The 12,675-nt window shown below is 44.9% G+C and overlaps 1 protein-coding gene across 6 annotated transcripts in view; it reads left to right on the forward strand.

Moving 5' to 3' along the window:
* The window catches only part of FSTL4 (follistatin like 4), a 705,580-nt gene that overhangs the window by 686,917 nt on the left and 5,988 nt on the right, over positions 1 to 12,675 (forward strand). For all 6 annotated transcript variants that reach the window (XM_053297769.1, XM_053297770.1, XM_053297774.1 and 3 more), the window contains 2 exons: positions 2,181 to 2,288; positions 9,116 to 9,225. In XM_053297769.1, coding sequence (XP_053153744.1) covers positions 2,181 to 2,288; positions 9,116 to 9,225 — 218 coding nt within the window. The remainder of the gene's footprint in view (positions 1 to 2,180; positions 2,289 to 9,115; positions 9,226 to 12,675) is intronic.

Raw genomic sequence — 12,675 nt, forward strand, 5'->3', positions numbered from 1 at the left:
GTTGCATTGGGGGATTCCCTTGTCAGATGAGTGCTCTATGTGCCTGTCTCTGTGACACCTCGGGCTGAACTCAGCCCAAGGAGACACACGATACCTGGCAGATGGGTTACAAGTTCGAGCGCACCCTTATCATCAACTCAGAGCTGGGTTATTTGGGAGGGTTAGGCGGGTGGGAAGTGGAGGGATCCATGAGGATCCTGCCTCTTCTCACAAGCAGCCTAACCCAGGCTGGGCTGCTCCAGGCTGGATTAGGCTGGTCGTGAGAACAGCCTCATAGTATCCTAATGCTGTAATAGTCAGACAATGTCATTCATTTTGGACATGCTTATTTCAATGGGTCAGCTTGTCTGTTTGTTTAATGTGGTGTCAGCCCTTACCCTTGCTAAGGTATGTTATGTTGCCTTGAATACACTTGTCACTGCCAGATGGGTTTTTACCAGGCAGTGGGAACTTCACACCAGTCCTATAAACCAAAAGTGGTTCAAAAACTGTTTTCTGTTAAGAAACTTAAATACCTACTACAAATCTTGAGCTGCATTTACTACAGCGAGTGAAATATGAGTTCATGAGGTATATGAAAAGCTATTCACATCTCATACCAATACTGAATGGTTCAGTTCTGCGTGAATGTTGGCTTTCTATCTCTATTGTCTTTTTAAAGCTTTACATCAACATGGCCTTTAATGTCAATAGTAGTAGTGTTTGTCTTTGATTGTGATTAGTGGCTGACATGATTCGCAGCATCTCGTCAGTACTGAGAACTGTGCCTGTGCTGCTATGGATATATAAGGCAGCCCTGAGGCTGCTGAGGACAAGTGGTTGCACAAGCAGCGATGCTACAATTACTACCATTCACTGCAATGGGAGTGACTGCAGTAGCCTTGCTTGTGCAGCTGCTTGCACTCAACAGTGTTGGGGCTGCCATATGCAGTCACATCCGCCCTTGAGTGGTTTGTAGCATTGCCAAGATCTTATGCTGAGATCTTATGCTGAGTAAACACAGCATAAAACAGGAATATATATTATTCAAGTAGCTAATCCCTCATTATTAATGCTAGTTTATGGCTGACATCATGGGGGCTTTCCTTGTTCCAAAGGCCACCACTAGCACATAGAACATGAGCATGCACAGAAAGCATGCACAGCTGAAGCAGGTCTCAACCTCAGGGATAATAGTGGTGTGCCGACAATGCAGACAGTCATGCACCCAAAAGGAATGCCAGCGCATTGACTTCGTGGAACTCGCCGCTCCATCCATGCTTCTAGCAAAGACAGAAAAGGCCCAATGCAAATAACACTGTGTGTCATTGCTGCTGCACCCAACTCCCATTGGGAATGCTGTGGGAACACAGCATCATTCCCACAGAGACTCTTCCACCTTCACTAGAAGCAGAGATGGAGTGGTGAGTCCCACACAGCCAGAAAGCTCACATCCCTCTTTGGTACATGCACTGAACTACCACTGAGGGTTGTTCACTGAGACAACATTCCCTACTAAGATTCATCTTCATGTGAAAGGAAACCACAAAGCTCAGCCATACAATCTGTGCTACCAATGTCTGTGGCAATTGCATGTGTTATCAGGAGCAGCAGGGAGGTGGCAGTGGCCATAATGCTGATAGCAGTCTTTGTAACAGACTTTGGTATACAAGTGGGCCTCAGTCACCCGCAGGAGTTTCGTTCTCGTTTACAGCCACGAATAATGTAACTGCGGATATCAAGACCTTGAGTGAATGAGAAGTGGGGGAGGGGGGTTGAAGGTCCTGGAGGTCAAAAAAGGCCCTCTAGATCTCCAGTTGTCCAGCAATGCCTCCCCAAACTCCCAAATTCTGCCAATTTTCCATAAAAAGGGGGGGGGGGGCCTCAATTTATTAAAATGGTGGCCAGATATTACCCCAGATGACATTTCTGGCCACCTAGGAACCGTGGATAGGCAAATTTCAACTATTTTTAGATTTGTGGATAGCAAGTTCGGATGTACATGGCCTGACTGTGGATACACAAAACCATGGGTGCCGAGACCATGGATAATGAGGGCCACCTGTATAACATTCTTATGTATAGTATATTCAACAGATGGAATGAGAAATGTTTGTAGCAAGTTCTCTTAAATCCTTCTCTTAAAGTTCTCTTAAATCCTTAAAGAAGAGCTGATGCAGGTTTTTTTTGTTTCTTTCAAGTCTTTGGATATTGATCCCCTACCAGTAAAATTGCATTATGATAAATCACATGACCAACTCTGGGTTCTTAGCTGGGGGGATATGAAGAAGTCACATCCAGCGCTACAGGTAAGCTGCATATGAGTTTAACAGTTAATCCTTCCTGATTTTGGAGCGGACCTTTATTCTCTGAAAGCAGTAAAAACCTAAGTTTTTGAAACCTACATTTTTGTTTAGTTTACATATCTGTTCTAGCCCTATTCATACATTATATTCAACACACGGACAATCTGTGTACAGTGTATACATGTACAGAGCCGTATGCAAATACGGTATTCACACACGTTCAACACACATACAGTAGTACACTTCTTATCTGTAACCTGCATTTGAAAGGCCCTATCGCCTGCTCTCCCCACCAAACTCCTTATGGCTCGCCACACTACTCATGCAGAGAGCCTTAATGTAATGTCGTGACAGAGTTCCTGTCTTGTTTTATCGCCTTATGTCTGTTTCCAGTTTTGGACATTGTTTCAAATACAGTACAGTTGAAGAGGCCTATACAAAGACTGTAAGGCTCTCCACACGAGCAGTGTGGAGAGCCATAAGGGGGTTTGTGGTGAGAGCTGGCTTGATCCACTCTCCCTGCTCACGAGCATGCAGCTGGCCCTGGGTGGCCGGATTGCCCGCCCACACCATTACCGGCTCTGTCATGTAGCTGGTAGGGGCAGCGGGGATCAGGGGCCTCCCGGCCCCTGGAAGTCCCAGAATGCCCTGCACAAGTGCATGGGGCATTCTTGGGAGCCCACCCCACCCAATGCCAGGAGGCTTCTTGTAGCCTCCCGTTCGGGGGTGTCATCATGAATCACTGTGGCATGGAGCTGCGATCACAAAACAGACTCACGATCACAGCACTCGCTCCACTAACTACATGGGGGAGGGATTAAAAGAGGGCTGGCTGCTGTGATGGCACACAACCAGCCAAAACAGGAAATAGCCTTGATGTTTGAATCCACTGAGGCACTTCACACTACACATGCAAAGCACCTGGAAGGTTTAGCCCACTCTCCCCACCCACAAGCAGCCTCCAAGCCCTGGGTGGCCAGATAGGCAGCCCACACAACTGCTGGCTCTGTCATAAAGCCAGTGGGGGCTGTGGGGATTTGGGTCCACCCGACCCCCAGAAGTTCCAGGGTGCCCCACAGAAATGCGCGGGGCATTCTGGAGAGACCATGAGGTTGGGAGGCTCTCTGCAGCCCCCTGGTTGGGGGGTCTACTCATGTTTCACCATGCACCACAGCAGCACATGGGCAAAAAAAAGAGGTTAATGGAGCACTCAACCTCATTTGAGGGGAAGGGGAATTAGGTGAGCTAGCTACCTTGGAACCACCAGGCTTGCCCATGAGCCCGGTGGTTCCCACAATCAGTAGAAGGCAGGCTAGGCTCCCTTAGCCTACTTTCTACTGATTGTGGGAATGGCCTCACTATGTAGTCTTTTTGTAAGCTGAGAAGAAAACAGGGAGCAATTTATTTTTGAAAATAGTACCAGTTGATGGCTCATTAGGCAGTGTGGAAACTAAGGACCTTTTAAACTGAATTGTACTCGAACTGGTGTGGTGGCCTTATTTCCAGGCCCAAAAGCCAACTTTAACCTAGCCTACACCATGAAACCCATTTTTAAATTGGTTTGTTCTATTGTTTTTCACCTTTTCTATGAGCCTCTTCTCACGATTTGTTAAAAGGGCTCTAGAGCGGTCTGTGGGGAGGATGGGTTATACTTCACTTCCCCGCAGACAAGCAGCTCTCCCTCCTTGGGCGGGCGGATCGGGGCGCCAGGGTACTTTGCCTCATGGCACCTCCCCCCCCCCGGAGCTCCAGCAATGCGCTGCACGAGTGTGCATTGCATTATTGGGATCTTCCCCCCACTGTGTTTGCTAGCCACGGCTGCAAGCAGTCATGGCATACATACAATTAGAAAAATGGTTTTCTAAGGGTTTTCTAATGGTTTTGAAAGGTGGCTAGGTCGGTGGGTTTTCCGCCTTGCTGCAGCTGGGATCGGGCCCAATACCGGCGGTTCACACATACATGCAAAACCGGGCTGGGTTCCCTTAGCCCAGTTTTGCACACTCTTATGAATAGCCTCTATGTCTACCTCCCTATCTAGTTTTCTTTTCTCTTTATTTTTCCTGTTCTTTCATCACTTCTCTTTCCAAGGCCTTCCCTATCTCTTTTATCTTTCCTCTCCAAACCATCATGTGCACATGTTCCAAGAAGTGCCTGAAGCATGCATAATGTAACTCTGATTTTCAAAAAGGGATCCAGGGGAGATCTGGGGAACTCTAGGCCAATTAGCTTAACTTCCGTGCCAGGTAAATTGATGGAAATCATATCTAAGGACAAATTGTTAAACACATAGAAGGACAGGCCTTGCTGAAGGAGAACCAGCATGGCTTCTAGAAAGGCAGGTTTTACCTCACTAACCTTTTGGAGTTCTTTGAGAGTGTCAACAGGCATGTGGTAAAGGTGATCCAGTTGACATAGTATACTTGGACTTCCAAAAAGCTTTTGACAAAGTTCCCCATCAAAGACTCTTAAGTAATCTTAGCAGTCATGGGATAAGGGGCCAGGTTCAATTGTGGATTGATAACTGGCTGAAGGACAGGAAACAGAGGGTAGGAATAAATGGACAGTTTTCACAATGGAGGAAAGAAAGAAGTGGATCTGTACTGGGACCAGCACTGTTTAACTTATTTATAAATGATCTAGAAGCTGGAGTAACCAGCAAAGTGGCCAAATTTGCAGATGACACTAAACTATTTGGGATAGTGAAATCCAAAACAGATTGTGAGGAACTCCAAAAGGAACTCTCCAAACTGGGTGAGTGGGTGACAAAATGGCAAATGCAGTTCAATGTAAGCAAGTGTAAAATGATACATATTGGGGCAAAAAACCTCAACTTGACATATACACTGATGGGGTCTGAGTTGTCAGTGACTGACCAGGAGAAAGAGCTTGAGGTTGTAGTGGACAGATCATTGAAATGTCAACTCTGTCACAGGCATGACACCTGTGAAAAAGGTAAACAGGAATCAATAGGAAGGGGATTGGAAATAAAAATGCTAATATTATAATGCCCTTATACAAATCTATAGTGCGGCCACATTTGGAGTACTTCTTGCAGTTCTGGTCACTGTATCTTAAGAAGGACATTGTAGAACTAGAAAAGGTGCAGAAGTGGGCAAACAAAACGATCAGGGCCCTGGAGCGCCTTCCTTATGAGGCAAGGCTGCAGCATGCAATAGTGCCAGGAGGGCATCAGGACATCCACAGAGGATTTCTGATGGGTGTGCTCTTGGTGTATCCTTTCCTAATTACATGTGCCGTGAGCTGCATCATCAGAACCAGCCCACTGTAGCCTATCAGTAGGGGTTTGACAGTTCTATTTTTAGGTTGTGAGCCCTTTGGGTACAGGGATCCATCTTATTTATTTGTTTGTCATTTCTCTATGTAAACCGCTATGGAAACATTTGCAAATAGTTGTTGTTGTTACATGGTAAATGAGTTCCAAAGGGGAAAAAATAGAACACAAATGGGGGGAAATATTTGGAGAAAAATAGGAATTGACTTGATAGGTGGAACTCATTGAACAGATCATGTAAGAAATGATGTAGCCAGCAGTGACTTAGCTTCTAGATAGAACATCAGTAGCTCTGTAAAAAGTATTTGTTCAGCTACAAAACACAGTTTAGCTTACTAATGTGCATCAAGCTAAGCCAAACTTATACACTTGTAATACAAAGAATCACTTGCTTGCAGTAGTTGTCACTATGCTTCGTGGGAGATACAGTATTGCTGGAAAATATTTTATAAATCAGTTGGGTTTCTGTACTCCTATGGAGTTTCACTTATCTTCCCAAATAAGAAACTCCACCTGCAAAGTGATGGTGGAAACAGTAAAGGAAGAATTGCCTGATTTTCAATAAGTAAACTATGGCAATAAAAATGGAGACAAAAAGAGCAGTTATTTAAGCAACCTCGGCCAGCTATCCTGAGGACTAATACTGCTCCATATGTAAGGTACATGAAGACAAAACAGGTTCTCTTACCCTTTCCAATTTCACTTATGCTGTCTAGCTGTGCAGGGTTGCAGTAATTAAAGCAAAGATGGCACTGGGTTTGTGGTTATTAACAAGAACATGCTATCTGCACAGCTGGAAACTTGTTAGGTATCTAGAGTGACACAGATAACCATCTCTATAATCTTGTACTGCACAGATACACAAGGATCATAGAAGATCAACATTAACATCAGCCTTCCATTTCTTTTTCTCATTTTCCTTTATTTTCCTTCCTCCACATGTAAAATGAATATGTTTCACAAAAATATTGAATGTAGGTGTGTGCTATTAAAAACAGTTCTAATGTGTAACTGATCAAGGAAATAAGTAAGTAAGTAAATCAACAAGAAACAGATGACTCAGGCTGACGGGGCTTCTGCTGTCATTGAGAATGAAGGTCTCAGGGAAGGAGGACATCAGTCTGAGGAAGAGGGAAACGCCCCTTACTTGGATGATGCATCCATATCCTCTCACATAGAGAATACTCCTCTAGGGGGTGGGGGCCTCCTAGCAGGGGGTGATTTGATCATTAGGGGCATAGAGAGTTGGGTCTGTGACCCACATGTAGTCCTGCCACACTCATGAGAAAGTGGTCCTTGGGGGAAGGGACATCATCACTATCCTTGAATCACTATCCTTGTGTACCCCAATATTGTTCTTCTCAGGAGTAATGCCATAGACTGCATGCTTGCACCCAAGGGGTAGGGGCTGGGCCTCCTTCTCCCTAATAATTTGTACCAAAAAAAATTCTTGAGCCACTCAAGAATTTCAGGAGCTGCCATTCAACCCAAACCCCTGGGAATCACTCCCCTGACGTGTTTTCACTGTTCGGGGGGAAATGGATCGCCCGGTTCATGGGACTTTGTGTGCTTGTGCCACTGGAACACCATGTGCTTGTGCAAATACTTCTTTATCAGTTGATTTATGGAGACCTTTCCACAAAGTGCCCATCTTGTCAGCCCATCCCCCTTTTCTGAAGATTACAAAAGCGGGGGGGATATGAGACCCAGTGAAAAACAGGCGTCACCCTGAGTAGCTTTTCACTTTGACATGCTTCGAAACTTGGGATGCAGCAATGTGGAATCCCTGTTGCCAGGCAATAGCTGGAGGAATGAGGAGACAGCAAGGGCAGGGCAAGTGCTCAGAGAGGCAGCCAGCAGGAAGTGCAGCAACCATAGAGCTGGTGCATTTCTTGTCTGATCTGAGCTGCCCTGTCTATGGTTTCGGCAGCAGCCATAGCATGAATCCCAGGTTACTGCGGCGGCAGAATTCAGACGACACAATACCGCCTTTGAACCCCATGTTGGAGCAGCAAAACTCACTACAAACCGAAGGTTCAGATTATGGTTTTGACTCAAAAATCTTGGGTCACTTTTGTAATGAAACTACAGTTTCACATAGTCAGACAACCACAGAATGGAACCTCTGACCATTCAGTTTGGCATTATGCAAAAGCAGCTATAGGATCAAGATTTGTATTGACCATCATGTTGTTATCCAGTCCTACAGAGCTGGTACTCATGATCATCCAGAGTGATGGTGCTGAAGTGCAACAGAGAGCAGAGTTCCTCCTACAGAAAGTGACCACAATGCTATATAGAGTCCACTGCCACTGTCATCCCTTTGAGATGCTTAGCACCTTGTGGGTGCTGATATTCAGACACATATTAATGGGTGGAAATTCTCAGTATGTAGTTTAACTTCTCTGCACTTGTTTTGCTTATAGCTACTAGCATAGGGAAACCAAATAAGAACATAAGAACAGCCCTGCTGGATCAGGTCCAAGGCCCATCTAGTCCAGCATCCTGTTTCACACAGTGGCCCACCAGATGCTGCTGGAAGCCACAGGCAGGAGTTGAGGGCATGCCCTCTCTCCTGCTGTTACTCCCCCGCAACTGGTACAGCAAATATGCTGTACTCTTTCTGATTATGTTAAAACACTCTCATCAAGAAATGGCAGGTTTCTAAAGCAGTTTAATTGGGAGACCTCAAAATGGCCTCACCAAAAAGTATTTGAGGCAAATATTTTCAGGTGTTAGCACTCTCCTTAATTAATTACTTATTCACCGAATTTAGCAATAAATTCTGGAGGCAACCTGTTAATGCACTCGTATTGGTAAGCACCCTGACTGAACTGTACAGAGCCATCTTAGCATAACACCTCAATGGAACAATGTATTTTAATATATTTTTCACACTACCAAAAAAGAAAGAAAGAACAAGGCTCACCTCCACAGTTTCCTGGAGTTACATGAGAGATAACAATTGCCATTACAGTAGAGGGCTCACTTTCTCCTCAGTAGCAGGAGTTTTGAAAAGAGAGAGACTCACTCTATCCCTTTCCATGTATTTCCCCCCCTCACGGACACAGCAGATACCCTTTCAAAGAGATAATTAACTGCTGTGACTGCTGTGACTTTGCTGTCGGTCATTCAAGTCAGTGAATTGGCATGATGCATTTAAGTGAGATTAATAAATGTGAACATGACAACAATGTTTATTGTAGACAATGTGGAAAAATTATTGCAGGGTTAGAGTTGGGACACCATTTCAGTGCCTGCATGGCTGCTTTGTCTTTTGATATAAACAGCTTGAAAGCAGATGGGGAGTTATTATCTTACCTAGCAAATCACACACACACACACACACACACACACCATTTCATTAGCATCCCTTTTCCAGGCACCAGTCCAAGGATCATTCTGACTTATGGAATGCGGAGAGATACATGGCAAAAATTGTGTTGGTATTAATTGCATTTAGGTAATCTGGAGTTTACAATTGCAGTGCTTCATTCACTGCTCTGCCTGTGCTCAGCATGCTGATTATTTGTTCTAGGTAATGCCAGAAGCAAGTACAGGAGAGAATCAACATATCATTCGTACCCATCTGGATGGAATGGATGATTTTTTTATTCCACCCACAAATCTCATTATCAATCATATCAGGTAAGAAACTTCAGTAATTTGTACCCTAGTATGATAAAACGATTATTAATTGTGAGTCTTGCTTTATTTTGTGGCAATTGCTGGAAGCTCTAGTGGCAGAGGTGCACCTAGATAATTTTGGAGCCTGCACCTAAAGGCCTTCGGAGGCGCCCCACTGGGGGCACCCGCCATCATGCCCCTACACACACAGAGAGAGAGAGAGAGAGGCACACACTGTGACACAAGCAGTATTTTTAACGTGTGGGGTTTTGAGGCACAAACAGCAACTGAACTCACAAGAATGTAAGAATATAAAACAGGTATATTTATGCAAATATGCATTAGCAGAAACATTTTTCAACACACAACTTAACATATTCCCATCCCACATATTTCTTTCCCTACTCCCCCCTATTTTTCTAAATCACCTGGCGCAGTTCACATTTGCACTCAGCCACTGGCACAGTACAGGCCCACGGCATGCACTGCGACTAAAAATGATTTGGGGAGGCCCCAGGATGTGTGGAGGCCCTGGACTTTGGCCCCAAAGTCCAGGGGTAAGAATGGCTTTGTCTAGTGGACTGTAGGTTCAACAGTGCTAGGACATATAAAGCCATAAAACCTTGCTTCATAGGATTTCATGACAAGAAGCAATGCATGAAAAAACAGCACATCAAATCAGACAGACAGGAGGAGCACAAACAAATTGCCCCTGTGCTCGCTGGCCAGATTCAGGTCCAAAACAAATCTCCCAACAGTTGTAGATTCAGACCTCCATTTTGTGGCGATCTCTCTTGCTGTCCCCATTTTGTTTTGAAAATTCCGCCCTCCCAAGCTTCAGATTGGTGACTTACAGTGTGCAACGATTGGCTGGTGATTTCCCACCTGGTTTCAGATTGGCTCATTTCCATTCAAATCTTGTGTTGCCAGGGGTGACTGACCCTGCATTGGCTAGGGGAAGGGTCAAACAAGGGATTTTCAAATGTACTTAAGGTGGCAGCCAGCCACCATTCTGCCTTTCTGCCTCTTGGGAGAAGAGAAAGAGAGAGAGAGCCAGAGGAGTTTTGCTTTGCCTTGCCTTGCCTGCCTGCTACCTGGAGTGGATTCTCTGCTTTTTGTTCCTGCTTTCTTGACTGAGGAAAAGAGAAGAGAAATTTTTTCACCACTTTCTTGCTGCTGAGAGAATCACTTCTTGTGCCTGCTGTCTGTGCAAATTGATTTGGGTACAAAACAATTTCTACCCAAATCTACCTGTTTCGGGAGATTAGTGGACAGAACAAATCATCCCTGTGATTGCTGGCCAGATTCGGACCCAAAACAAATTGGGGGTGGTTCAGTTTGGGTACAAATAGAATTTAAAAAATCAATTTGTGCACATCCCTAGTGTACAGCCACTCTTGAATTTGTAAAAGGATTCCAGCCAGAGAATGGTTTAAATTGGAAGACCACAAAGATTCAGCTATTATGCCTTGTTTTATGGAAACTCAGAGCAATGGTTTTGTTTTTTGCACTCAGAGAGGCAAGACAGTCTGAGTACTACAGTTGTCTCTTGTTTCTGAAAGTTTGTCAGTGTCCAAACTTTCATTTCACAGGAAGGCAGCCAGATATACTAAGTAAACTCATGCAAGAGCTGTAACTTGGCGCAATCCGCAGATCCTGATGTGCTGAAATACCCTAATGACTTCTTGGTAGCCCTAACCCTCAGTAAATCGCTACCATACCTATACTCTGCATTCCATATAGTTCCTATTACTATTAAATTTATTTATTTACTTACATATTTTTATACCACCCGGTTAGGGTTGAGGTTTACAGATCTTCAGCAGCCCAATGTGGTGCATAGTGGCTCCGTACCCCTACTTCAGCAGCTGTTATGCATCCTATGTGCTGTGCCATATCCAAATCCCAATAATGCCCTGTGTTTGCCAAAGTTTGGCTGTCTAAACATTAATGATCAGGTCAGCATAGTATGATTATTTTTCTGTGTTTTTCAGTGTAGATAAACTTCTATTTAGGCATTTACAGTATGTATAACATTTATACACTTTTCTTTAATTTAAACCAAAGTAATTTACATGTAATATGTCCAAAGGGGTCAGCCATGTTAGTTTGTTGCAACCAAAAATAGCAAAAGCCTTCTTTTAACAATCCACAGAGAGAGAGAGAGAGAGAGAGAGAGAGAGAGAGAGAGAGCGCATTGTAGCTGCCAACCATTCCCCAGCATTTGTTATTAGAGAGAAAGTTACATAGTGTTAGTTAGAGAGGAGGTGGCATATAGGGCTCCTTTGCCCAACTAAGAAGCCTAATTGGTCAGTAGGTCTGTTCTCACAGCTATAAAAGCTGGGTAGGCAAGAGCAAACCCAGCTTTTTTCAGTCATCTGGGCCATGAGACTCCTGCCTATCCACCCCAGTCAAACTCAGGTACCCTAGTTCTTGTACATGGGTCCAAACTGATGTAGAATGAAAACAGCTCCTGTCCTATCTCCGAGGTTTGGTTGTCTGCATGCACATGCTGTTTTCAGCACCTCCCAAAAGCTCGTTGTCATCTTTACCAAAGGGTTCTGTGGCTAGAGGGTCCAGGCAGGGAAGAGCTGCTGCAGTATTCTGTCCTTGTTCTATGCCATGTGCTAGCACAGCAGCATTACACTAGGACAACAGTGGTCTGGATGTAGACCAATATTCACATTCTCATGGAGAAGCCTCACATATGTATAGTTTCTTACTACTGTTGAATACACCCAAGCACCAACATTGGCATTTTGGGAATACTGAGTGGGCACAATGGTGAACACATGGTGCGAGCGTGAGTGAAAAGAGCTACAGAAACTTATGACACCTCAAGAGCTCATATTACTGGAACAGCAGCTTTCAGGGCTCTAGTTGCCTTCATCAAATGCATAACACACTGGGGTGAGTCACTGTCCTGGGTGCGGCGGGGGGGAAGGCAGAACTTAACCTCCCTTCCTCCCAGACAACCAAACCATCTGTTGTCAGCATGCCGCCCACACAGACAGCCCTGCTCCATGCAGCTCTGTGAAGCATAGAGCAGGGCAGAGGGATCCAGGGTCAGAACTTGTTGTTCCAACTTGCAGGCATCCTTCAATGAAACCTGTGGCATGAGCATTGCATTGGGGATTCCCCCATGAAATGGGCGCTCTATGTGCCTGTCTCTGTGACTCCTCAGGCAGCCCAAGGAATCACACAATATCTGGTAGCTGGGATAAGGGTGCAAGAGCACCCCATACCTCAGGTAAAGGCAGGTGTGTTAAGGGGGTTAGGTGGGTGGGGAGTGGAGGGATCCGTGAGGATTACCTATTAAACATAATTTGGACTTTGTTTCAGATTGCAGAGAACGTGCACATGTTCGTGCACACACACACACACACACACACACACACACACACACACACCACTGAACACTTCCTTGACAGCAGAGGATATACCATACTCATGCTGACCTGCTTTACAAAA

This window comes from Hemicordylus capensis, chromosome 2 (assembly GCF_027244095.1).
Source record: "Hemicordylus capensis ecotype Gifberg chromosome 2, rHemCap1.1.pri, whole genome shotgun sequence".
Classification (NCBI taxonomy): domain Eukaryota; kingdom Metazoa; phylum Chordata; class Lepidosauria; order Squamata; family Cordylidae; genus Hemicordylus; species Hemicordylus capensis.